The sequence below is a fragment of the Lipophrys pholis genome (assembly GCF_963383615.2).
Source record: "Lipophrys pholis genome assembly, chromosome: 7".
NCBI lineage: Eukaryota > Metazoa > Chordata > Actinopteri > Blenniiformes > Blenniidae > Lipophrys > Lipophrys pholis.
This window is the reverse complement of record NC_137638.1, coordinates 10,572,100-10,598,069: the sequence shown is the minus strand read 5'-3', so window position 1 is coordinate 10,598,069 and position 25,970 is coordinate 10,572,100. Positions and strand designations below refer to the sequence as shown.

General features: G+C 42.5%; 3 protein-coding genes across 3 annotated transcripts; all 3 read left to right on the top strand.

The window, feature by feature from the left end:
- The first annotated feature begins 337 nt into the window (after positions 1–337).
- tut7 (terminal uridylyl transferase 7) lies at positions 338–14,154 on the top strand. The gene is made up of 29 exons (XM_080466669.1): positions 338–411; positions 1,334–1,811; positions 2,341–2,495; positions 2,644–2,760; positions 3,916–4,093; positions 4,197–4,285; positions 4,725–4,776; positions 4,915–4,984; positions 5,175–5,301; positions 5,445–5,564; positions 5,659–5,784; positions 5,966–6,143; positions 6,280–6,968; positions 7,059–7,209; positions 7,782–7,868; positions 7,971–8,071; positions 8,253–8,310; positions 8,724–8,827; positions 8,955–9,044; positions 9,145–9,258; positions 9,592–9,669; positions 9,764–9,941; positions 10,107–10,154; positions 10,257–10,348; positions 10,425–10,540; positions 11,434–11,633; positions 11,837–11,907; positions 11,997–12,063; positions 13,058–14,154. The coding sequence occupies exons 2-29, from the start codon at positions 1,352–1,354 to the stop codon at positions 13,114–13,116; spliced, it is 3,975 nt and encodes a 1,324-aa protein (XP_080322795.1). The 5' UTR covers positions 338–411; positions 1,334–1,351; the 3' UTR covers positions 13,117–14,154.
- Positions 14,155–14,731: 577 nt separating this feature from the next.
- isca1 (iron-sulfur cluster assembly 1) lies at positions 14,732–18,850 on the top strand. Its single transcript, XM_080466747.1, has 4 exons — positions 14,732–14,885; positions 16,720–16,773; positions 17,210–17,315; positions 17,813–18,850. Exons 1-4 carry the CDS (start codon positions 14,805–14,807, stop codon positions 17,959–17,961), a joined length of 390 nt encoding a protein of 129 aa, XP_080322873.1. The 5' UTR covers positions 14,732–14,804; the 3' UTR covers positions 17,962–18,850.
- Positions 18,851–19,636: 786 nt separating this feature from the next.
- Positions 19,637–25,136, top strand: psat1 (phosphoserine aminotransferase 1). The gene is made up of 9 exons (XM_080466620.1): positions 19,637–19,816; positions 21,231–21,291; positions 21,415–21,484; positions 21,580–21,785; positions 23,141–23,313; positions 23,747–23,916; positions 24,167–24,295; positions 24,385–24,522; positions 24,745–25,136. The coding sequence occupies exons 1-9, from the start codon at positions 19,760–19,762 to the stop codon at positions 24,845–24,847; spliced, it is 1,107 nt and encodes a 368-aa protein (XP_080322746.1). The 5' UTR covers positions 19,637–19,759; the 3' UTR covers positions 24,848–25,136.
- The last annotated feature ends 834 nt before the right edge of the window (positions 25,137–25,970 follow it).

The window sequence follows — 25,970 nt, the reverse complement described above, 5'->3', positions numbered from 1 at the left end:
GTGAAGAAATTTGACAGTTGGACTTTTTGCACAAGTGGCATTCCTATGTCTGTGCTTGATTTAAACGCCTGTGGCCATGGAAGTGATTGGCATGTATGTTACATTATTATTATTATGCAAATATTAAATTATATTTATTGAGAAGGTTTTTTTGCGATTTCTGTCTTTCAGGCATTTTGTTTTATTTAAAAATTCTTTATTATTATTATTATTATTATTATTATTATTATTATTATTATTATTATTATTATTATTATTATTATTATTTTAAGTAGGCGGAGCTTTAACGATGACGAGCACCCAGAACAGGCAACACAAACGTCACCTTTCAAACTCCGGCGCAGGACCGTCGCTCGTGCCAAGTCAGACCTGAATCTCTCATCAACTATGTCCTCTGCACCCGCACATAAGGTATGTCCACCAGTCACGACCTCAGCGTGGTTTTGAGGTGTTTTTGTTTTTTTTTAAATCATCGCCTATTTCCACCATCTCCTGCGTTAGCTGCGGCTGCCGTTTGAAGAGCTCTTTGGGGGGGAAAAAAAAAAACAACAACCCAGAAGCGTTAGCTGTCGCTAGCTGTGTGGCTAGCTGCTAGCTAGCATGCTACATACGAACATCCACCGCTTCGCGTAGCTGCAGCCGAATAAACAACGATCTGTGGTTTGGAGACGTCGCGTTGGCTACCTGCGTGTTCGTAGTGCTCGCTGTTAACCTCGGCAAAGCGAAAGGAGCGACGTGTTAAGAGGCAAACCGCACTGGGGAAGCTAGTCCGTTAGCCTCCGCTAACGCTTAACACCGAGCCATAACAAGCTCATAAAGTCAAGCTGCGAGGTGAGATGGCTCATTTTACTGTCGCCGAAGTCCGCCGAGGCTTTGGCTTACGTTTCAATATGTGGGTAAACAGTGACCTCAATTAACCAGGATGTTATTGTCATGTATTATTGGCAACGTGGGAGGCGTCAGTGTAAACGGTGAGTCTTTTATAGATCCGTGTATTTGACTCGTAACTGTCAACTTCTCAACAGTTAGAGAAGTTTATTCGAGTTTGTAGCACTTACACGCAGACTGACGTTACTAATTTATACACCAGCGACCTGTTGGTGGTGTTTATATTTTAATAAACAGTGAGTTGGACATTTGTACTTCTCATCTCACCGACAGTGTTTTGGAGCATTGTCAGATGAGTAATCAATCAACAATGACTTACAGCTCAAAATAAACCTAATCTTCCAGTATTGCAAGTTTAGCAGCTTCTTGTCTTATACAGTTTGTGCCACTTGTATTTATGACACATAAGGACTATTTCCACATTGACTGTCGTTTCATCCTTAAGTTTTAGCATTGAAGAATAATGGATAACTCGGGGAGAGCTTTCCGGGCCAGGCAAGGTGGCTGGGAGAGAGGAGGAGGAGGAGGACCTGCAGCCGATAAAGCAGAACCCTGGAGGCCACAGGAGCACGCTCGAGGACAGAACTTCAGACCAGATGGAGGTCAGCAGGGCAAGAAGACCCAGGGCGGCCCCTACTGGGTCGGCTCAAAGAGGGGAGGACTGGGGCCGTTGAGCTACTCCCCTGGTGCCTTCAGGGGTGGCCACAGCCCCTCTCAAAGGGATGAAGCCCGGTGGTTTTCGGGCCACGACAACAGCTTTGGGACTCGAGAAGATAACTGGAGAGAGCGTTTCCAGCAGCAGCAACCGCAGCAGCAACAGCAGCAGCAGCAGCACTGGAGGAGGACGACTCAGGGTGATTGCCCAACGGACGACAGAGAGCAGGGAAGAAGAGAGGCCACTGATGACGGTGCTCATGATTCAGGTGAGGATTTGAAAAAAGATACTGGAGAATTATGTGGAATAGTGTAAAAAAATACCTAAATCAGGCTATCTCCGTTCACACTTTTTTTTTTTCGTAAATGTGAGCTGTTGCTTAATTCAGGGCCTGCATCCGTTTAAGGTGCATTGAGAATTTCAGTCGCAGTGCGATGAGGCTGCCATACATCTGCAACTCCTTCAATTCCACTGTTGTTTTCCCCTATTCCAACAGGTGTGCCCGTTAGCCTTAGCCTCTCATATCTTAGGTTTTCAACCCTCCTTTAGTCATGGGTTAGGGTTCGCTGCGTGACTCATTTGTTAGGGCAGAAATGTCCCGTAGGTCCTTACGTTTGGTTAGCCTTACCCTGCAGCCCATCCACTGAAACCCGAAAAGATGGCCTTTCTTGTAGGATGCTCTCCCTGAATTAAGAAACCACTTTGGAGTCGAGATTGGACTGAGTTATATACATTACATGTTATCCATACAAATGGTGTGATTGTATTTTGAGCACATTTCTCATTTCTGTCTTAAGGGAAGAGACGAAGAAACAGAAACAAAAAGAAACCTTTTTCAGAAGAGAATCAGAGCATTGTCATTGAAGAGTCCACACTTTCAGCTAAAGAGCTGCAAAGCTTACAGCAGAATGAGAATCGGCTCAACAAGGAAGAAATCTACACCTTGAAGAAGGTAGAGGTCCACAATATCACTTGTTACACCTGGAAATGTGCTTTACCTCTGTGTGATGCTGCTGTTTCCAGAGTTAGGAACATGGTCATTGTCTGCATCGGATATGTTATGGTTTTTTTTTAACATTTTTATTTATTTTTTGTTTCAGAAGTCGCACAGCCACCCTGGTGCACTTTATACTTGTGCCCTGTGTGATGTTCTCCTGTACTCTCTGGCGGATGCTTACAAGCACATCAGAGATAAACGGCACAAGAAACGGGCCAGGGTGAGAAATGATCTTTGGTATTACATCAATAATCTTCCTGTGAAAACCCATTAACACTCAAAGAATCATTAAACACGAGACGTAATGTCTGTTGTTCCAAAAAAATGGTAGTTGCATGAGGAAAACTGTTTGAGAGGGGCGTGGGAACTGTGTCTCAGGTATGAGAACATGTATGTTTTGGGACACATCATCAGTAGTGTACCTTTGAATAATGGGGTATTTCAGTCCTTCAACCAGTAGACACCCTCTTCCGAGGTGGCCACCTACAGGCTGATCAAGCCTGAGGTCGCGTCCCATGTTCAATCATGAGAATTGCCAGTTTCATTGGCACAGCCCACGTGACTATGCAAGTCAGGGGGCGTTGTCTTCCCTGACTCAAGGCTAAAGCTGACAGAATACCTTGACCTGGGTTCTCAAGTGGGGGGGGAGGGATTCGTGAGCATGTCATGATGGACGTTAAGCCAAGCCAGGGCCCTTTGCTGTCTCCTGGACATGGCTGGTGCTGACTGGTAAATGATATCACCCGTTCTCTCTGCTGTACCAACTTGTTGCTCTAGTACTGGTTCCCTCTGGTCGTCTTCTTCTTCATTTGGGTTTAACAGCAGTTTGCATCCATAAAGTTGCATTACCGCCATCTGCTGGTTCTAGCTATCTAAATTGTTTCCCACAGCTCTTGTCGTCCCTGATGACTGTTTCCCTCTCTCTCATCAGATGTTTTTTGTCCCTGATGACTGTTTCCCCTCTTCTTCTTCTAATGGCAGTTGGCATCTGTGAAGTTGCACTTCTCGTGTGGACAGTCCATAATTCTAACCGCAGATATCTATTTGAGCTGATACCCAATGCATGTTCATGCCGCATCATATTGGGGGTGAAACTAGCTGGTTTCTTGGTCAATATACAGAGAAAGTTGAATATTGGATTCTCAATTTGAAGAAATATTGATGGAACAAAAACAAGTATGTCAGCATAAAAATCCAATTTGATTGTGGAAATCTGCAGTGTGAATGCACTCAGTCCTCTTCCTGTAGATCACACTCCATTTCATTGGTCCCAGGTTTTTGATATGGAAGCAGGACTGCACTGTGCTTGTACTGGGTTTCATGGATTGAAAACTGGGGTGAACGCCTCTTTGCTTTTGTGTGTTTTTGTTCAAAGGAGAAACAAGAGCAGGTGATGCTGACGGAGATTCAGCCTCCTGGTCCGGAGCACATCAGTGCAGTGAGTGCTGCTCTTGAGGCTGTCGCCCGAGAGCAAGGCATGAACCAGCAGGATTTTGAGCAGAGACAGAGTGTCGTCTCCACCATGCAAGACCTCCTTCTGTCCGTCCTGTCCGGTAAGCAATCAGAAACTGCCGAGATAAGCTAAATGATTGCCCGTTCTGTTTTGTTGTGGTTGTGATATTAAATATTCTTTCTTACCTTTTCTCTCATCTGTAGAGATCAGACTCAGGCTATATGGATCATCTTGCACTAAATTTGGATTCAAGGATTCAGATGTCAACATTGACATTCAGTATCCACCTCACGTGAGTAGTAGTGTGAATACGGTCGTCTTATAGTGTTTTATAATTGACCGAAAACCTCCAGATGTTCTTCATTCCAGTCGTCTCAAAGCAGTTTGCACTGTTAGCCACATTCAGTTATACACACTTACACATTGATGATGGCTGCCATTCAAGCTGCTGGACCTCAATTGGGATTCAGTGTGTTTGCCCAGAAGGCTTGGTCATACAAACTTCTACCAACCACTGAAGCTAAAAGAGATAAGTCCGATGTTAGTAGAGTCTCAGAAGTAAGAACCATTAATGTTTGCTTGAGATGTTAGGGTCTTCATGGTACAGGTGGCAAATTCTGATTTATTCATCTGTTATTATTTGTTTAGATTTCAAATATGAATGATTGTGTTGTACTGGTAGAATGCCCTCTGTTCAAATATAAAGGCTTTGAAATGGACTGTATTCACAGATGCATCAGCCAGATGTGTTGCTGTTGGTTAAGGAGAGCCTGTCTGTGAGCAGTGAGTCAACTCTTACTCATTTAACTGCATGATTTTGTTTTGAGAGATTTTTTTCCCCCAGAGAGATCTTTCCGTCTGGAAAAAATAGTCATGAAACAGACTGTTCTGTAAATCTCACATGTTCCGTACTGTTTTCAGCTCACTTCATTGATCTGGAAGCAGATTTTCATGCCAGAGTACCTGTGGTCATCTGCAAAGAAAAGTGCAGGTCGGTATCGCCAATAGTCATTCAGTTCCAGAGTTGTGTTTATCTAGGGCTTCTGATATGTGTTGAACAAACCTTTTGACGCTTAAAAGTAATATTTGTAAAGGCTTTTCCAAAACTATAAGGGTGGCTCTTCTTTGACGATACAGTGAAAAGTTAAAATGTGAACCAAAACTGTTATTTATCTCCACAGTGGTCTGGTCTGCAAAGTGAGTGCAGGCAATGAAAACGCATTCCAAACCACCTCCTATCTTTCTGCGTTAGCCAGCAAAGAGCCTCTCCTCCTCCCGCTGGTTTTAGCTTTCAGACACTGGGCCAAGGTATGCCCCCAGTTTTGACCTTGTCATGTTTAAAAAAAGAAAGAAAGAAAAAAATATATATCTATATTTTTACAGTAAACAGTCAACTAACATTAACAAACAACCCATTGGTTTTTATCTTGTGGTCTTTTCTGCTTGTGCAGATCTGTGAGATTGATCGTGCAGAAGAAGGTGGCCTGCCACCGTACGCCTTCGCTCTCATGGTGATCTACTTCTTACAGAAGCGCAAAGAGTCTCTTTTGCCTACCTACTTTAACCACGAGGTCTGTTAGTTTTTTCAATTTAAATTTACTCTTATGATATCATGACAGGTTTGTTTTCCAAAAGCAACTAACACAAGTCTCTGTGTGTTTTTAGATCAAGGTGTTTTCACTCACCAGGCTGTCAGACTTCAATCTCACACATGTCGAGGATGGATATTTACACTGGGCCTACACTCCTCCTTCCAAAGAGTCGGCAGAAGGCTCCTCTATAAAGGGGAAGGTAATGATGAACTCGGGGTACAAGTGCATCTCGAACATGTCGCTAATTCATCAAAAAGGCAAAACGGAACAAATTTGTAACCTATATGAAAATCTTTTTGTTTCCCATTAGAAATATAATTAGATTTTTGGTAACTTGGCAGTGATGTGTGTATGTTTGTCGTCTTTTTTTTCTCTCACAGGTCCCGCTAGCGTTTCACAGCCCTCACCCACAAGTAGAAGTTGGCCTGCTCTGGATTGAAATGCTCCGTTTCTACTCGCTGGACTTCAACATGGGTGACAATGTTATCAGTGTGCGGACCAGCGCTGTCCTCTCTCGAGAGATGAAGGACTGGCCTAAAAAGCGCATCGCTGTGGAAGGTCAGAAGTTTTCTTCAATGAGCTTTGTTTTATTTGTTGAAAATCAAGCCAATAATTCATATCATTTGAAGTGGATCTTAGGATGGGGGGACCTGTTTCAGCTCTTTTGTGATCCAACTTCTAATTCTGCTTTCAGATCCATTTGCTGTGAAGAGAAATGTCGCTCGCACACTGAACAGCCAGCAAATGTTTGAGTATATCCTCCACTGCCTCAAAACCACGTACAAGTACTTTGCAGGGCCACACAACACGCTGGCCGCTCATCACAAAAGAGGGGCGAAGCCCGGCCCGGCGTCTGGGGAGAGCGCCGAGGCTCTGAGAGAGGTGGCGGGCTTCAGTCAGCTCAGCCTCCAGCCGCAATATACAAGTCAGTCAAGAGCTGTGGAAAATGGCCCAGAAGACTCGGATTGTATTATTGAGGAAGAAGAGGAAGTGGAGGAATACAGTGACTCGGATGAGGAGAGGGAGAAGGAAAAAGTGGATCTGGGCAAAAGCAGCCTCTCGGAGGATGAGGAAGACGAAGAGGAGCAGGAAGAGGATACTGACGCTGGCGCGCTCAACCGACAGCACCTGGACAGTCTGACCACGGAGGACGAGGAGATTTTCCCAGTGGACGAGATCTCGGCGGAGGAGCTTCTGTCTGATGAGGAGGGCCCTGATTTGGACACACCCGGTTCCATGGATGAGGAAGAGGAGGTGGAACTAGCACCTGTTGGACTTTCACCTCCGACGACAGAAGACTCCATTAAAGATCAGAGTTCCACAAACAAAAAGCAGAGAAAGCTGTCTTATGAGTTCACAAGACAAGCCTTCACACGAGGAAAGGTTGGTTTTCGCTTCACTTATATGAAACTAAAAGTAAATTGTCTGAAAAGGTACGCTGTCTTAAGTTATTTTTCTTTTCGTTTGACTTAGTCACACATGGTCGTGTGCAGCTTGTGTAAGCGCGATGGACATTTGAAGAAAGATTGTCCTGAAGATTTCAAGAAGGTGCCGCTGGATCCTCTGCCGTCTATGACGCCAGAGTTTCTCTGGGTCCTCAACAAAGTGTGTGAGCAGTGCTTCAGTGAGTATGATGTGATTTTCTACCTTTAACACTTAAGTTTCACTCACATATTTCGCATGTAGATGTGTATATCTATTACTTGCAAGTAAAATTGCCCTCTATACTAATTGTTTTAGAGACTAGAATTAATTCCAAAGATCTCAGCAATAAACTTTACTGTTTGTTCAGAGTTTATGGATGATCCATGCATCTTCCTTACCACATTATCTAAATCAGGGCTGTGGAAGCAAGATACACCCTGGATGGGTCACCAGGCCATCACAATGCAAATGCCGAGAGACATAATTACACTCACACCTGCGATCAATTTAGAGACGGCAATTGAGCTCAAACACATTTTGAACTGTGAGAACAAAGTAAAGTATGCGAAGAACATGCAAATGCAAAATCAATCTCAATGTGAAGCAACAGGGCAAACCACTGCATCACAATGGGGCCCGTTATGGATTTCTTAGTAACAATGGAACGAATAAAACTTCAGTCATTTCTTCTTTACTTGTTAAAACGTTTTCTATTTGACCCATTGTTGCTTATTCTCTGAGTAATTTATTTTCTTTTTCCTCTCATTCTAGGTGACTTTGCCCCAGGAGAGCTGGAAGTTGGTGTGAGAGAGCACATACTTCAAGACCTGGAGGCTTTTGTCAGACGACAGTTTTCTGGTGAAATGAACCAAGCATGACGCACATCATGGACTATGAACTAGAAGACAACTGACGGACCTATTTTGAAATAAACTTACAATAATTTGTTTCATTGTTCAGGGGCTCGACTGAAACTCTTTGGTTCGTCCAAAAATGGCTTCGGCTTCAGGCAAAGTGACCTCGACATCTGCATGGTGCTGGAGGGACAGGAGTCCATAGATGTAAGTTATTTTATTTCATATGAACACAATGTTTCTCCGCGTGTCTGTCATATATCAGTGTTCACCTTTTGTAAAACCTTCATAATTGTATTAATGAAGAGATTTTAACATTTGTCATTTGTGTGGGATAATATATTGACCTGTTTTTTGTGGTTGATTTTAAATATTTTCCATCTTTCAGGATGTTGACTGCATCAATATTATCGAAAGCCTGGCGAGAATGCTAAAGAAACACCCAGGTAGACAATGCAAATCTGTTTTTTTTGTCTTTTGCTGATGTTAGTTTGAGATTTGATCCAATGAAACCTAGCTATTCTGCTTTTATTTTCTTCTTTTAAAATGTCAGTATTGGGCCTGCTGAGTCACAGTGTTTAAGAAACTTAACACGCACACCAACAAAATGCCTTTCACTGACTTATTAAAACCGCAAAGTAATTGTCTACATTTTATTTCCTCGATACCGTTGTTGCTCTCATGGACACTTTTTACATTCATTCCAATGATTCTATACATTAGCAGTGAAAAAGTTGTTTCCAGAGACAAATTAATCTGAACTAAAGGAAAAAAACAACCTTTCAGAAATAGGATGAAATTGAACTTTTCTGTTTCTTTTTTTTTTTAACTTGTCTCCTCATCTGTGCCCCGTCTCCAGGTCTGAAGAACATCCTGCCCATCACAACGGCGAAAGTGCCCATCGTGAAGTTCTACCATGTTCGCACCGGCTTGGAGGGAGACATCAGCCTCTACAACACACTGGTAGGATTCTTTCTCACCATTTGGTCTCCTATAAGAATAAACTCCACACAGACAGCAGTGTGAAAATCCAATTTCAAAAACACTTTCAGTGTTTCCTTCGAGGTTAACCTGTGTTTCCTCTTTTCAGGCTTTGTACAACACACACCTGCTCGCTTCATACGCAGCCATTGACAGAAGAGTCAAGATTCTCTGTTACGTCATGAAGGTGTTTGCCAAGGTGAACACGTGTTATACTCCCGCTGCACGCATTTGTATCAAGAGCTTGTATTTATTGTCATTTCCACTCTTGCCTTGCTCATCTTCATTTCCTCCCACAGATGTGTGACATCGGGGATGCTTCCCGTGGCAGCCTCTCGTCCTACGCTTACACCCTCATGGTGCTGTTCTTCCTCCAGCAGAGAAACCCTCCAGTGATCCCGGTGCTGCAGGAGGTACAGGCTCCATGCCTGGAAGACACTTAGGAGGGATTTTACAAATAGGTTTAACAGACATTTGCTTGCGTGGTGTTGCGTTTTTTAATACTTTAGTACATTAGCATTAAAATGATCTGAAAACAATTGGATGTACTTTTTATTTCATCAATGTGAAGGTTTAATTCAGGGATGATAAAGTCATTGGATGGAAGAAAAAAAAAAAATTAGAAAGTTTAAGTTGTAATAAACGTTTAATATTTTTAGTCATTTTCTATTTTGTCCTAAGAATTTCTAATAGCAGTGTTCTACCAGTTCTTCAAATGGATTTCTGAGATATTTTTTTTGTTTCAGATTTATAACGGGAAGACAAAGCCAGAGGTTCTGGTAGATGGCTGGAACGTGTACTTCTTTGACGATTTGCAAACACTGGCGAGTATTTTGTAAACCGTTGTGGTTACGCGTCTATAATTGTGTGTGTGAACAGCCAATCACTGTAGAGAATGTTCTCCCCGCCCTCCTGCAGCCCGGTCGCTGGCCAGAGTACGGGAAGAATACAGAGTCGGTGGGCGAGCTCTGGCTCGGCCTGCTCCGCTTTTACACCGAGGACTTCGACTTCAAGGAGCACGTAGTCTGTGTTCGACAGCATGCGCGACTCACCACTTTCAACAAGCAGTGGACGTCCAAGTACATCGTCATTGAAGGTCAGCCGACGGACATTTATTCACAAGGTTTTCTATCTGCCAAGCATTTAAACGCATCGCAAAGAAAGATGAGCTTAATCACATGTCTCAATATAAAATGACTGTGTGGTGAACCATAAATGTTTATTATGCTGAAGACATTCTTCGTTTTTGTTCATATTACAGATCCCTTTGACCTGAATCATAATTTGGGTGCTGGACTCTCAAGGAAAAGTATGAAATCCTTCCTCAAAAGAAAAAAACCTCTTCACCTCCTTTCTACTGTAGTTTGTTCTCATCTGTATTTTTTTTATTTATTTTTTTGTCCTTTAACAGTGACGAACTTCATCATGAAGGCTTTCATCAACGGCAGAACAGTGTTTGGAACCCCAGTGAAAGTGTTCCCCCCCGTGTACCCCAGTCAGATGGTTAGTCCGAACACTATTCGCTTGTTGCGGTGGTATTGTTGAAGCTCTGAGTCTGATTCATTTGTGTTTGTCCCAGGAGTATTTCTTTGATCCGGAGGTCCTCACTGAGGGGGAGGTGGCTCCAAATGATCGCTGCTGCCGCATCTGCGGCAAGATCGGCCACTTCATGAAAGACTGCCCCATGCGAAAGAAGTAGGTGTGATCGTTGAGATTTTCATCACAATTTACTCTGGTTGGTTTGTGTCCAGGGGGGAGATATCTTTTTCTTTTCTTTTTTTTTTTTTTTTAATGAGGCTTTTCTTTCTGGTTTTCAGAGCACCCTTTCTCTGTGTGTCATATTTATTAACATGGCCTCAGGTTTTTTTGAGCATGATGCAGGGTGTTGCATTGCCAAAAAGAGGGGACCACATGACCTGAGGGAGTCATATCTGAACCAAACACCTGAATGAGATTGACTTGTCCTGCCCAGCATCAACATTAGAAACTGCATGCATGTCCTCTGATTATCTTCACCAACCACCATGAGTTAATCTTTGACTTCGCCCTCTGACATTCAATAGCTGTTTCCTTTTGAAACATTTCCAATGTCAAGCATGTTGGTCAGAAGACACTCAAGTCTGCCTGGCCTCAAGTGATTACAGGGATGTTTCCAATGACTTGCAGTTGGTGTAATATGTTTTAACTGTGTATCCTGCCTTGGGTGTAGACAGCCAGGAGTTTTACATAGGAGCAGTTTAGTTTTTTTGCTCCATCTTTGGCAAGTAAAGCTCCAGCAGCTTGACCACAGCGCGATTGAAGATTTCACAGTGAGGGACTTTGCGATGAGCTGGCTTTGCACAGTTTCACAGGGTGTGTAGAAGCATCTCCCACCGCAGCCAGTTACATACTTGACAGCAGCCTCGTCTGTGCATACACCTTTGTCCCGAAAAGGCTTCAGTCCTTCTGAGATGTTGAATTATGCTGTGGGCCCAGAGTTCAGTCAGGCTAAGAAACTGCAGTGACTCATTTGATGCAATTCATTATTAATCTTTGTACCACTGATTCCCCCCCCCCCCCCCCCCCCCCCCCCCCGTTTTATGTCACAGGTCCAAGCACAGAAGAGATTTGGAGAAAAGGCCAGATTACCTGCGGGACAAAATGGATCCAGGAGAGGATGCCAGGGATCAGGCCAAATACAAGAATGAACACTGGAGGAAAAGAGATGCACTGGACACACGCTCCTGCTTTCTCTGCGGATCGAATGCCCACATCAAGAGGGACTGCCAGCTTTACAGAAACCCTGCAGGTTCACGCCACATTTGGATTGTTGTTGATTTTAAATCTCTTTGATGATAAAGGCTAACCAAAACAACTTTTTGGTTGAATAATGAAACGCGTGTTTTGTGTCGTCCAACAAATGTGAATACCCTCTTGCATAGCTGTTTTATTATTCTGAAATATAGTAATAATGCTTTTTTTTTTTCTCTTTAAATTGGATTGTTTTGCCAGGTAATGCAAGGATGGAAAACTTTGCTCCCCCGTCAGCCCACTTTAGGAATTTAAGAGAAAAGGAAAAACAGGTCTGTTTCCTGTCTTGGACATTACCATTTTGAAATAGCTCTGTGTACGCACCCGTCTGGGGCTTTGCTGACTGTCCTTTTGTCCCCAGGGTTTGCCTTTACAAGAGGAGAAGAAGAGGCGAAAGCAACAAAATGTGATATTAAGTCCACAAGCAGGTAATCTTTTCTCTTTTTGCTTTGGTAAAATGCAATCAAGCCTTCCATTTAAAATAATATTCTTAATATTGGTTCTACCTATTAGGAAAGGTTTTCTACTTTTTAGGGTTCATACTGAGAACAAACATCCCTCTAACAGAAATCCTCTGAGTATCCTCTGAGAACTCCTGGGGGTGGCAGCTGTCCGTGTTGTGACAGAAATTGAGAGATAGGTATAGAGAGAGAAAAGGAAGGGAGAGAGCACAGTGAGGAGCTCTTTTACTGCAGACTACTGCATCCGAGACACGCAGCTGGGAGTTCTGCTGCTCCAGCAGCTGATCCTGGGTGTTAACAATATCTCTATGTCAAGCCGTCTCCAGTGACGTGGAAGAAACTTCCCAAACTTTGACAAAAATCCAGGAAATTAACTTGGTAACTTCCAGATCATGAAAGTTGTCCCAGGCAGGAAAAAAAACAACTGAAAAATAAGCACAGTAATGCATCAAAATACACTTAAAGGGGAGCAAAGTGGTCAGAGCTGGTGTGATGAGCTGCCGCTCCCATCGCGCCATCTTGGAGGAAACTAACTCAACAGTTTGTCTGGATAGTAAGTATATGCTCAGTATTTAGTGTTCTGTCACAAAAACGTTCCGTCTTTGTATTATGGATCGATTGTCTTGTTTAGGGCTGGTGAGGAGAGGGAAGAGAGGCAGGAGAGGTGGAACCTTTTCCAGACAGGCTCAGATTCATCCATCATCGGCTGGACTCTGGGCGTCACGCTTGCTGACGTTCATGTGTAGCATTTTTCTGCTGCTTGTGTTTTCTGCTTATAATGCAGTCCAAGACTTTTGGACGTTGTAATGCAAAATAAAAGTACATATAGCCTCTCCCCCCCCCCCCCCCCCCCCCCCCCCCCCCCCCACTTCTGTTGCATTTGTAGATTTACAAAAGCTGCATGTGAGGCATAAAATGTGTTTGCGATCAATGTTGACTGTCGTTTCCCGATGTGTTTCAGGTAGTTTAGCCTGCAGAAACCTTGGTCGCTCCGGTCACAGGAAGAGTCCTGTGGAATGAGCAGCAGCTGTGGATTCACAAACCATGAGATCCTTCTGTTGTCCAGGCAGACACCTAATGTCCAGAAAAGTAAATCTGAATGGTACTGTTGGGCCAGTGAGAGCCCGTTCAAAGCCAAAGCCAGGACGCCTTGACTTGAAGCCAAATAGGGCCTTTTTATGTGTTCATTTAACCCCCCCACCCCCCAATAAGCTCTTTTCTTTAAAGAGTTTTTTACAGACTTCATTTTAACACATTAACATTTTAAGTCTGGATTAATTTGTCCTCTGCACTGATGTCCAGCTGGGTATTTCCCCTCTGGCTTTTACAGAGGCTCGACCTGCAGTGTTTTTATTGAAAAAGAAGAAAAATAAATGATACCCTCTAATTTTTTTTTTTCAGGATCACAGTATTTTTTTTCTCCTTTTGACTTCAGTTTTTTTTTTCATGCTTTGTGGATAGATCCCTGCACCAGAACGTCCTGCTTGGAGGACTATAAATCTGTATTTCCTTTGTTGACCCCAACCTCCATGTGTCTTGACCCATAACAGGACGTGCTGTAATATTAACAGAGCTAAGTAAAAAGTAGAAAGGAAAAAAAAAAAATGCGGACACACTTTCCTGCAAACACTGTGTGAGCATACATACAGAAACTAGAGGTGATCTCAGTTCACGGAAGAGATAAATGTATTTATTTGCTACAAAGGCATAATGTCATTGTAATGGTGCCACAGATTGGTAGCTGCACTGTGGGGGTCCAAGCACCCTTTGAATTATGTTGCTGCTAGTTTTGTCTCAAAGACCTATCATTTAGCTTTCATTATGGACGGTCTGGCTTTATCGTTGAGATAATATCGCAGAATTTTATAAAGGAAAAATAACGTATTGTTGTCAACATTCTCATTTTAAAGTAGCTTTGTTTTAATGCCAGTCTTATTGTTTGGTTGGACCCAAATTGAAGGTTTAGTTTGATATTAGGAAATGTTGTTCCTGCCAGAAACAAATGGCCTGTGATTCATTTTGTGTCTTAAAGAAGTCATTAAACCCAATCAAAAACTGAAAATGTCTGGATTTCCTTTTTCTTTCAAATGTGAAGATACAAGGTTTGTAAAGACGCCGATCTCAATGAAGAAACCACAAACGCAGTTGCTGACTAAACTGACTTGGCTCAATTCATAAACAATACAACATTGGTGGGAATACAAATTTGACATTGTGGCGCCTCTTCCATCCGCTTTCTATGGGAATTTTTTCGCAGTTTCTTTGCGAGTCGTTAACAAAAGTCAGCACACTATTCCCGAATGTTCCACACGTTTTGATGTGCTTTTTCTGTATGTGCTTCCAACAGTGCCTGGACTAGTTATACGCACAAACAAAACGGGAAGAATAATAATAAAACTAAACAGCCACCAAGGTTAGTAATCTTTGTGCCTTGCCTTTTGGGCAGGCGCAAGAATAATCCTCGCAGAAACAACAGGGTACATAAAGTCCTGGCACAGCCTCATCTTTCTGTGTATTGTTGGGCTTTACTGAGAGGTTACGCAACACCTATTATATGTTTTGCGGTTTCATCCTTAAGCTCATTGGCTGCCTCGTCCGTCTTTCTTTCAATCGGCCAATCAGCGCCAAGAACTTCACTCTGAGGGCGGGCGCCATGTAATACACGCATGCGCAGTTGTATGTTGTGATCTTCACTGTACTTGCTCAACATGTCTGCCTCCATGGTGCGAGCGACCGTCCGAGCGGTCAGCAAGAGAAAGATACTGGCAACTAGGGCCGCGCTGACCCTGGTAAGTTCTGCTTTCTGCGCTTTAACTATCTCTTCAGCTCGGTCACTGTCACCTTTCCTCCGGGGACGTGAGCAGCGGCGTTATGTCGTGACAGTTGTGTAAGTTAGCTGAGCTAGCTAAACCCGCTGTGACTTCAGAGGAACCCACAACAAGTCGCCTTCTACTTTCTCTGGGGTTTTCCTCTCATTTCCACCATGACAAAGACGATTCTTTAACTGATACACAGACCTGGGTGGTTTATCATGCATGACTCTTTTAACTTTCACCAAACGTCACATAACGGTCTATGTAATAAGGGCATATTAGCATCCTGAGTGTCGCACTTTCGCAGTGAAACACAAACTGAAGATCAAAACACTCAGATTTCACTAAAAACTCCAAATACGTCCATGTCCCGAATAACACCTTTATTTACTAATTGGAGACCCGTGGTTCTACTTTCTCCTGAAGATATGAGCATTATAACAGAGTTGGTAGGATCGTCTATAAAACGGAACCATGAATTTGTCGAGTTAAGTTAATATCTCCCTATTTGATCAATAAATGCCACATATTTAGAAACTTTTTTTTGGTTGATTTTTACACTCTCAAATACAGAGTGAATACATTTTAGTTGTGCATTAAAGTCCAATTTGTCCATCTTTTGTTTTGCTTATCCAACTTAGGGCATACACTCCCATTCACACAGGCAATTTGCTTCGAACGCATGTTTTTGTTTTCGTCACCCAGAAAAATCCCACAACGAGGCCCCCCCCCGCAAGTCTGATGTTGACGTGTGTATACTTCCACTGTGACGCTAGAGTACCAGCCTCTACACCTCTTATTATTAAGTGCACTGTACTAATGATTTCTGACACTACAGGTCTCAGAGGCTGACCACATGGTTGGAAGAACACAACATTTTAGTGATTTAAAAGCTGTGCCTTTCCCAGTAATCACATCCCAATAAGTTATGGTTACAACTTTTCAATAATTTAAAGTAAGACTTTTGAGAGCAATTTGTCAGTGCAGAGACATGTTTGTAGGTTTTTGTTTCAATGGGTGGGCTGAAAATGTCCTGATGGCGCATATCAGCATGTGTGCTCTGAAAAGATAGAGGGTGTGTGTGTGTGTGTGTGTGTGTGTGTGTGTGTGTGTGTGTGTGTGTGTGTGTGTGTGTGTGTGTGTGTGTGTGTGTGTGTGTGTGTGTGTGTGTGTGTGTGTGTGTGTGTGTAGTGCTCTGGCTTGATAAAGATAGTGCACCAATCAACACTGACAGTTTTAATGTAATAATTCAGTGTATATCGTATATATTTTGTAATCATTCAAAGCAAATTATTAACATAATCCATCCTACCTTATGTTTGATCTTTTATAAAAGAATATGGAAACATAATTCAGAGCTTTGTTGCCAACGATGCAGTTTGACATTGTACAACTGAAGCATTTGAATAACTATAAAAAAAAAGAAAAGCAGGTTACAAGTGAAATTATGAGAAGATTTATTTCACAGACAGGTGTGAGATTCTTTTAGGGCTTTAGGAGATTAGCAACATGGACAAAGTGGTTTCCATCAACCTCAGCATGAGTACCAAGCACTGGTGTCCTTCCTTTATGGGTCAGCTTTATTTACTCATGAGCAGAGGCTGTGAAATAACACGTCGTTTCATTATCAGAAAGCTGCTTTTTCTCCAAGACTCTCCCAGGTCTTGTAACATTGTTGTTACGGTAAGATGGGATGGTATCAAAACATCGATAGAAACATAATCCCACTCAATAGAACATTTGAAATGCTCGAAAGAGACTGTTTATCTACGTCCTGAGAAGTAATATTTCTCTCCGTTGTCTTTTCCAGACTCCTGCGGCTGTGAACAAGATCCAAGTGTTGTTGCAGGACAAACCCGAATATGTGAGTAACTGATACGTTTTCACCTGCTGCAACATCATCTTATTAGGGAGACGATGTTTATCTACAGCTACCCTGATGCACTGTGTGTTTAACTTCATAATTTAGAAAACAAAAATCGATGTTTTATTTGATGCGTATTGGATTTTAACTTCCAGTACAAGTGTGTTTAACAGGCGAGTTCAGTCAGTGCTGTAACAAAGTGTCATACCACTGTTGTCTGTTTGGAATAGCTTGAGGTGCCAGCCACTTTTCAGGCTTCTGTAAATGAATAATATAATCATTAGGTTTAATTCCCCAAATTTCTAAATCCTCAACAAATATGTAGAAGATTTTGTGTCAGTTATTGTCATTGCATGATGTGGTCGTTCTAGAGATAATACCCACTCCTACATTAATTCCATAAGTCATTGTTTATCTGCGTCTGGCTGCTCCTCAGATTGGTTTGAAAGTTGGAGTGAGAACACGCGGCTGTAATGGACTGACTTACACACTGGACTATACAAAGGAGAAAGACAAATCCGATGAGGAAGTATTGCAGGATGGTAAGGTGGCTTTATTTAATTTTTTCATGTGGAAAATGATTTCAAGATATGTATAATGAAAACAAATGCAGCAAATGTTGGGGCTGATTTTAAACACGATGGTTTGACTTTCAGAATCAACCATTAAAGTGTGCTACATCTGGAAATGTTGCTGTTTTACTGGGCTTTGTGCTGCTTTCAGTTTGGTTTGGACACCAGAATTTAGGGTAACTTTTATGTCTGAGAAGCAACAAAAACAAAAACAGACACTCCCTCTTTAGTTTTATATCTTAATATTAACATTGAGGCGGCTTCAAGCACCATGACTTGTGTTTTCAAGATGGCCGCTCCCAGTTTAAACCATTTTCATGATGACGCTTTTTTCGATTTAATGTCTGTAAAATTGTCAGAAAAGCATTTCCCATGGTGCGTCACGGCAACATATAACCGAACCCACACGACCGTAGCTCGGAACTGAGCAGCACAGTTCTCCAGTGACACTGCGACTCCTTTTCCAGGTGTGAGAGTGTTTATAGAGAAGAAGGCCCAGCTGACTCTGCTGGGAACTGAGATGGACTTTGTGGAGTCGAAGCTGTCCAGCGAGTTTGTCTTCAACAACCCAAACATCAAGGGCACGTGTGGTTGTGGAGAGAGCTTCAACATGTGAGCTCCACGGCGCCTCCGTCCTCCCCCTCACCCTCCCCGCTCCCAATTCTGTCCCATCCAGAAAGACTGTGAGCCCGAGGACGCTGAGCATGAGGAAATCTCTAGAGATGTGGAAACGCCCACGTCCCTGCCACCGCTCCACCTGCAGACCGCTCACATACGCACACGTTAATAATCTACTGAAGATTCAACACAATCCGTGTTGGTATAAGTGTTGAGACGACAACAATTTCATAGTAAGATCTCTGATGTTAAAAACGTTTCTCTTTTTTTTTTTTTCCCTCATTACTTTTCTGCTCTGCTCCTGAAAAGTCTCCGAAACTGGGATGGTTTTTCTTTGATTAGAAAAGTACTTGTGTCAATTTCATGTATTTGGTCAGATCTCAACACAGCCGGGAGCAAATAGTACCTTATGGCCGAGGAACGTACTCCCGAGGCCTAAGAGTTGAGAGTGGCTTAAGCTGGTCAACCCGAGAGGACAAAGTATGAGAATACAAACTGTCCCGTTTCTGAGTTTGAATCTGTCCACTGAAATCTGTCGAATGCCAACATCACTGTCAGACGGTGCGCTATCATCCACCGCCACGTACCGGTAGTATGCAAAAGTGGAAGATCTTGAGTGTCTTTAAACTGTTTGATCAGTTTGTAAAATCTTTTAAATAGTAATAGATGTATATTTATCGCTGCGTGTAAATACTAAGAATGTAAATCCCTTGAATATCGCATACGCACAAAAGCAATGCACAAGACATGTATCCCTCACATCGGAGTGCAGGAGGTTTCTGTTGCTTCATGAAAAGCCAGGACTTTATGTTTAAAAACAGGATGTACTCTGAAGATTTGTAACCTGTGCAATATGTCTCTGTATATTAAATAATAGCTAAAGTCTGCCTTGTGTCCACTTATTTCTCACCTTTTTAAGTTATGAACCTGTGTACACTGTGATGTCTAGGTTTTCTATGCTTAAGGTTGTGGGGAAATGTACACACATTTTAGTCACTGTATTCTAAAAATGTGTGATTCTTAAATGTGGCTGGTCTCTTAGGTAAAAGAATGCACATAATGAAAAAGTGACTCAATTTTCCACTTACTGTCATTCTTTATATGGCACTAATCAGAAAAGCCTTTCAGAATGTTGGTGGGATCTCAATTTAAGAGTGTGTTTGATATATATATATTTTTATTTTTTTTTAAAGTGAATAAACTACATTATACACCATTGATATATAATAAATGCTGTAAATAATCAACAAACCAGAAACAATTTTTTATCAGTTTTTATCCTTGGGCCATGAGATCATTAAATAACTGTTGACATGGCCATTATATTTTAATATCACCATCACATGCAATCCTATTCCATGTAGTATTATAATTTTTGGACAATTTGTCTACTTTTCTACACTTTATATTGATGCAGAAAGGAAGCTGCATCTCTAATTTCAGTATATGGGACGTTTAATGACAATAAAATGTATTTAATTTGTAGAACAGAGCAAATGTTTGATTACCAACCAGCTAACGGATAGTCTTACATTGGGAAAGGGTGAAACATCTCATTCTGATGGGATGAACTTTAGAGGTAGCTCACGAGCCACGTTTTGGAGAACCCTGAACAAACAAACACCCTGTTCTGAGCGAGGTCTCCAAGTTTTCGAGGCGTGCTTGAACGCAGCACCGTGCACTGTGATTTCCACGAGGACGCCGAGCGGCAGGAGGAGCCAGCCAGAGAGGGAAAACCATCCACGCACAGCGCCTCCAAGAACACCCAGCTGCACACAGCGATCCCTCTTTAAACCATGGAGCAGAAACAGACCATCAACTTTGGGGCCGGACCTGCAAAACTACCACAATCCGTGAGTTTGGATCTCCGTTTTGACGCTAGTTATGTCCGGGAGTTGTTATCCATCTCAGAAACAGCTGCCCGGTAAATGCAGAGGAGTTGATCTTTGGGTTTCTGGTTCGATAACAAACCAATGATTCAAATTGTGTAGGTTTTCATGGATTTAAGCTCTTTATTTCGCTTGTGCGTTCATCTCTGCACAGCCGCCACAGAGTGTCCGTGAACGCATCATCGTCGCTCAGTGTGTGTGTGTGGGAGCTTTTGTGTTTGTCCAGGAGGAAAACTGTGTGTGTAGTTGCATCAGCCTCAATTCATGTGGAAATCTGCTGCTTTTGTCAAGCCTCACTAACAGCTGCAGATCCGCCTCTAGACGGCGCTAACACACACTCACGCACACACGCACACTGTAAGGTTTTGGGTTTTATTCAGAAATGGCATTTCAAATTGAATATCATCTGCAACCTGAGCTTCCTTTTGGTTGGCATCTTTAGCTGTGTCTAGCTCTTTGGGGCCAGTCAAACCTGATGACTGTAATTATTGTGTAATGAGGGACACAATGTCCTCATGCTCTGCCATTACCAACCTATATTTCCTGAGTCTTCCAACAAATACCAGTTGTGTCACATTTTTATAGCTGAAGCTTTAGACGGATGGATGATTCAAGGCACAGTTTTCACTGTTGTGATGAACTAATAACACTAGACTTATTCAGACTTCACTTTCTTCCTTTCTGTGTGAAGTTTGCATGTTCATGTTTTTCCTGTGCATGTATCCGTTTTCTGTTTCCTCCCACAGCACAACAACATATATAGGAGGAATTGGAGTATGTAAATGGGCATTTTGTGGGGAGGAGTGTGTATATAAATGTGTAATTAATTTCCTATTTGCCCATTTTCTATAAAAAGTCACTGGACCAACACAGGGCTGACACAGAGGGACACACAACCGCACACACTCACATTTGCATCTCACAAAATAGACTCCAAAGTATGTTTTTGAGCTTTGGAAGGAACACAGAGAAACGCCATGCACTGGTAGAGAACACATTCAAATGCTAGACCGAAACTTTTTGTATAAATACATACCAAACCTTACTATTTCTATTCGCATGTTTTCCCTGTGCATGTGTGGGCTTCCTCTAGAAACCTTGTTTTCTTTAATTGTACAAATAATGTGGAGTTCATGTGACAATAACAGTATAGATCTGAGTAACAGTAACAGGACAGTGTGGATGCTCACAGTCTGGAGCCATTGTTGATTGTATACAGAGTAAACATAGCAGCTCCTCAGGTTTGAGTCACTTGTGACGGGTTATTTTTTCCCCTGAACTCTTAATTCTTCAACCTCTTCCAAATCAGACCCATAGAAGCATGATTAATGCTTGTGGCCTCTGATAAGACCGTCATTATGTGTTTTATCTGCTTCAGGTGATGCTTCAAGCACAGAAGGAGCTCCTGAATTACAACGGCACCGGTATCAGCATTCTTGGTGAGTGGAACTCGAGCTACGACTCTCAAATGAAATACCTGCGCCAGCCCCGTAGGGAAACGTACAGGCACTTGCTGACAGAGGGAACAAACGTGTCCTTTTTTTTTCTTGCGTCCCCATCAGAGATGAGCCACCGATCGTCGGACTTCTTAAAAGTCATCAACAAAACAGAAGGTCTCCTGCGGGAGCTGCTGTAAGTCACTCTCACTCTTTCCGCTGTCGTAATGTACCGATTGCTCCACCGCGAGCCCTGCCCGCTGGTTAACGTAGCAACATTCACCTCCACAGAAACATCCCGAACAACTACAAGGTGGTGTTCCTGCAGGGCGGCGGGTCCGGACAGTTCAGCGCCGTTCCTCTCAACCTGATCGGCCTGAAAGAGGACAGGTGTGCCGATTACCTGGTGACGGGCGTGTGGTCGGCAAAAGCGGCCAAAGAAGCAGAGAAATACGGCAAAGTTAACGTCGTCCACCCGAAGCTGGACAGCTACACCAGTAAGTCAGACGGTTACTGAACCATTGCTTTGTCCAGCTAAACAAACACTCGTACCATCTGGACTGAACTTGGACAATTTGCATTTTATTTTCGACACAGAAGTAGTTTGACTTCATTAGTTGGTCTTTGCCAGTCAGGCGGCATCCGTACTGTCCCTTCACCAACCCCGGCTGTCCACCCGGGCCGTTGCGTAATAAACAATAGATCCAGCGACCAGTGAAAACTCTGGCGTGCCAGCAGTCTTTTCCACATGGTTGAGTAATTTTCAGTGAAGCGCTAGTGTAATTTAATTATTTGAAGGCTGTTTTGAAGTCTATTTAATCGATTTTTATGATGAAAAATACATACATGCGTCTTCTTGTCTGCCCCCTGGTTTGTTAGAATTTCCACTTTACAGAGATTGGCCTTTTCTTAACGTCAGTGGCCGCTGTAGCTTCTTGGATACATTTAAAAGGGCAGAATGATGGACAAAAATGCGTCAAAATGCAATTTCTAAAGTCATTATATAAAGACAAATCCCGCTCTGTGTAGATTTGTTGGCCTTGATGTGCTCTGGTTGTGATCTCCTACCACAATAAATGATAATAAGCCTGAAATAATTAGGATAATTAGAATAATAAAACGATGGGTAGTTTGTTCGCTTCCTTTTTATTATTGTGTAAAATATCACCGGTGTGCAGTGTCCACCGAGCTGGGTGTGGCTGTAGCTTAGAGGCCGTAGGAGACGTTTTGAAGATTCAGCTGGTGTACAGATATCACAGGCAGAATAGTGATTCTTCAGCTGGTGTACAGATATCACAGGCAGAATAGTGATTCAGTTCTCAGCCGAGGAAGAGCAGCAACTCCTGGTCAGAAAGTCTTTTAGCGAAGCAGCTTTTCTAAATGTTCATGGTCAACGTTACCAGTAGACAAAAAAAATCTATCCTATATACTGCTTTATCCAACTTATCATGGCAGGGCTGAAGGTAGGGTACACCCTGGATGTGTGAGAACTCGCCGTTCTCCTCCCCTCCCGTCAGACATGTTCTTTCAAGCAGATGCTTCTCTTTATAGATCAAGACTCTCAACCAAGTTGAAAAACGGGTTTAAGGCAAAATGGTGTGAGGTTCGTACTTGTGATCGTCACAGATGTTAGGACGAGGTTAATGCGGTTTACAGGGAGTTACGTCTTCGTCGAATGAGACCGTCTGATCTTGGAGATGTCAGACGATGTCAGATATGTAGAATATTTTTACTACTTTACTTTCCATGAGAAGGAAGGTCTATGACTTGGTATGCTATTAATAAATAGTGCTGCTTATGTTGGGAGCTGGACTTTAAATAAAAAACATTATTGTGTTGCTGCTCCTTCTAGAAATCCCCGAGCCCAGCAGCTGGACGCTGAACCCGTCTGCCTCCTACGTTTACTACTGCTGCAACGAGACGGTCCACGGCGTGGAATACAACTTTGTGCCTGAAACAAAGGGGGTGGTCCTCGTCAGTGATATGTCCTCCAACTTTTTGTCTCGACCGGTGGACGTGTCAAAGGTGGAGTACATAAAATAGAAATAAAAATTGGTGTTATAAAAAAAAAACGGTTTATATAGAAAACAAGTATTTATATTTATTGATTTTCTCTTTATTTCTTTAGTTTCTTTTAATACTGATGTCGACGATCTAATCTTAGTCGATTCCTTGGATAAGCAGTAATAATTGGTGTGTTTCAGCTTCACTCATTTTAGTAGCCATTTGTGCATTTCTTTGTTATATATTCTTTTTTAATATAACAACATAAACTGATTCTATATTTGAAGCTTTGGTTTTTTGATAAAATCTCAAAAGTTATTTCAATACTGTATTAAGATCTTTTCACCTGCTCACACTTTATAGATATCCCGATTCCTCTCAAAGTCTTTGCCCCTCTTTTGGGGGGGTAATTGTTAAACTAGTATTTCCACATTTGATCCCTGGCTGCGTGTAGTTCGGGCTCATCTTCGCCGGCGCTCAGAAGAACGCTGGTTGCGCCGGGGTCACGGTGGTCATCGTGCGAGAGGACTTGTTGGGCCACACACTTAAGGAGTGTCCCATCGTCCTGGACTACAAGGTGCAGGCTGAGATGAACTCCATGTACAACACGCCGCCTTGTTTCAGGTACTGACGTCAGTGTGTGAAGCTTCACGGTCATCGAGATGTCATTGTCAGCTGAATAGACGACATGTATAGGATGCATGTTGTAAACACATACAGTGTGTGTGTGTGTGTGTGTGTGTGTGTGTGTGTGTGTGTGTGTGTGTGTGTGTGTGTGTGTGTGTGTGTGTGTGTGTGTGTGTGTGTGTGTGTGTGTGTGTGTGTGTGTGTGTGTGTGTGTGTGTGTGTGTGTGTGTGTGTGTGTCTGCTGCAGCATTTACATCATGGGTCTGGTGTTGGATTGGGTCAAGAATAACGGCGGCATTGCGGCCATGGAGAAGCTCAGCAAGCTGAAGTCCTCCATGATTTACAACATCATCAACTCTTCCAACGGTTTCTACGTGTGAGTGTCAAAGTTTGAAGCGTGCACTCCGTGTAACAATCGGTGCTGAATACTAATGGCGCCGTGGCTGCGTTTCTCCCCCGGTGCAGGTGTCCGGTAGAAACCACCTGCCAGAGCCGCATGAACGTGACGCTTCGTTTGGGGAAGAGAGAGGGAGACGACGCCTTGGAGAAGGAGTTTCTGGACGGCGCTTCCAAACGTGGGATGATATCACTGAAGGGACACCGGTGAGTTTACTGTTATTTTAGAGGTTTTTCCTGCTCCAGCACATCTGCATCTAATGGCTTTGTTATCACAAACCTGATTTATTTACTATCGCTTTGTTTCACGGGTATGAGAGAGAAACACTGGCCGTTTCCGGGTTATGGCCGGGATCAGCCGAATGCCCGGTGGATTTAAGTCTTTTTAGTCGTCGGCGGTAAACGTGACACTTTTTTGTCGCCCTGCAGAGCGGTGGGAGGAATCCGTGTGTCTCTGTACAACGCTGTGACGCTGGAGGAAACCGAAGCCCTCGCCAGCTACATGAAGGAATTCCTCAAAGAGCACCAATAAAAGCAGCTGTACTCAGAGTTTCCTGTCACATGGTGGCATTTGACCACTTCAGTTCAGTAAAAGGTAGATTTACTCCAAGTTAAGCTCCACATTGGATGTGGACTAAACACCTTTTAACATCTTTTTAACCCTGAGTACTGAACCACTGCTCTTACCAGTGATGTCTTACCATTTCTGTACTGTAAAATTAAAGTTTAATATTGTTAGAGAACGGTGAATGTACATACTTGTTTATTCCTGTTACTTGTTTACAGTATGTTTACACTCCAATAAATCTAACTTGGCAGTACTTGTCTTTAACTCTGCAAATCTTTGTGTCGCTTCCTACTTTAATTATTGGTAATCTTTCATTTTAGCCTCAAAGGTTTTTAATTGATGGACTGGAAACTTGTTTTGGGTCTCATCTGCTTTTTTTTTTTTTTTTAAACCTTTTATCACTTTTTAAAGACTAGTTTACAAAAGTAAAGGAGAGATTATCTGTTTCTATATTTTTTTCCTCAGAATGGGAGGCAACCTGCTTTACAGAGGATTTAATGGGGTTATTTTCTGCAACATAAAACAATCAGGTCATAAATGTGTTGTTGTTTTTTTTTTAACTAAAATGTATAAGCCTCATTGTTTTTGATCACAGCTGCAGTTCAGTCTACATTAGTCTTTCACTGCATCTTATACAAGATATTTTCAGCTTGCAGTGAAAATGTTTTGTCCTTTTTTCAGCTTGTTGTCCCCAGGACATTTCACAAATTTCCTTGTAAAGCACCGTGAACCACTTGTTCCAATGAGTAAAATATTTTTTTTATATAAACACCTATAAACAAGCCTGGCCCAGATGCTAAAAGGCGTTCAGCGGTAAAAGAGACTGAGAAAACAATAACTGATGTAGCATCCATTCCATAGGAACAAATATGATGAAAGGTATCATGTGAAAATGTTTTACTTTATTTGAATCACGTGTAGAAAACCACTTGGAGTCTCATGGGCTTCCTTGTATAGTATTGAAAATTATGTCTTTACACAGAATGACCACTAGGTGGAAGCATTCATCCTAAAATACCTTTCCTGCAGACCCCTGATATATCAAAGGGGAGTTGGTCAGTGAGGCAGGGTGTTGCCCTGTCCAATT

Bases quoted from the DNA above. Each gene is read 5' to 3' on its own strand.
- tut7 (XM_080466669.1), top strand. From the start codon at position 1,352: ATGGATAACTCGGGGAGAGCTTTCCGGGCCAGGCAAGGTGGCTGGGAG. The intron at 8,828-8,954 runs GTAGGATTCTTT...TCCTCTTTTCAG, and splicing joins TCAGCCTCTACAACACACTG to GCTTTGTACAACACACACCT. The intron at 11,908-11,996 runs GTCTGTTTCCTG...TTTTGTCCCCAG, and splicing joins TAAGAGAAAAGGAAAAACAG to GGTTTGCCTTTACAAGAGGA.
- isca1 (XM_080466747.1), top strand. From the start codon at position 14,805: ATGTCTGCCTCCATGGTGCGAGCGACCGTCCGAGCGGTCAGCAAGAGA. The intron at 14,886-16,719 runs GTAAGTTCTGCT...TGTCTTTTCCAG, and splicing joins CTAGGGCCGCGCTGACCCTG to ACTCCTGCGGCTGTGAACAA. The intron at 16,774-17,209 runs GTGAGTAACTGA...GCTGCTCCTCAG, and splicing joins TGCAGGACAAACCCGAATAT to ATTGGTTTGAAAGTTGGAGT.
- psat1 (XM_080466620.1), top strand. From the start codon at position 19,760: ATGGAGCAGAAACAGACCATCAACTTTGGGGCCGGACCTGCAAAACTA. The intron at 24,296-24,384 runs GTGAGTGTCAAA...CCCCCGGTGCAG, and splicing joins TCTTCCAACGGTTTCTACGT to GTGTCCGGTAGAAACCACCT. The intron at 24,523-24,744 runs GTGAGTTTACTG...GTCGCCCTGCAG, and splicing joins ATATCACTGAAGGGACACCG to AGCGGTGGGAGGAATCCGTG.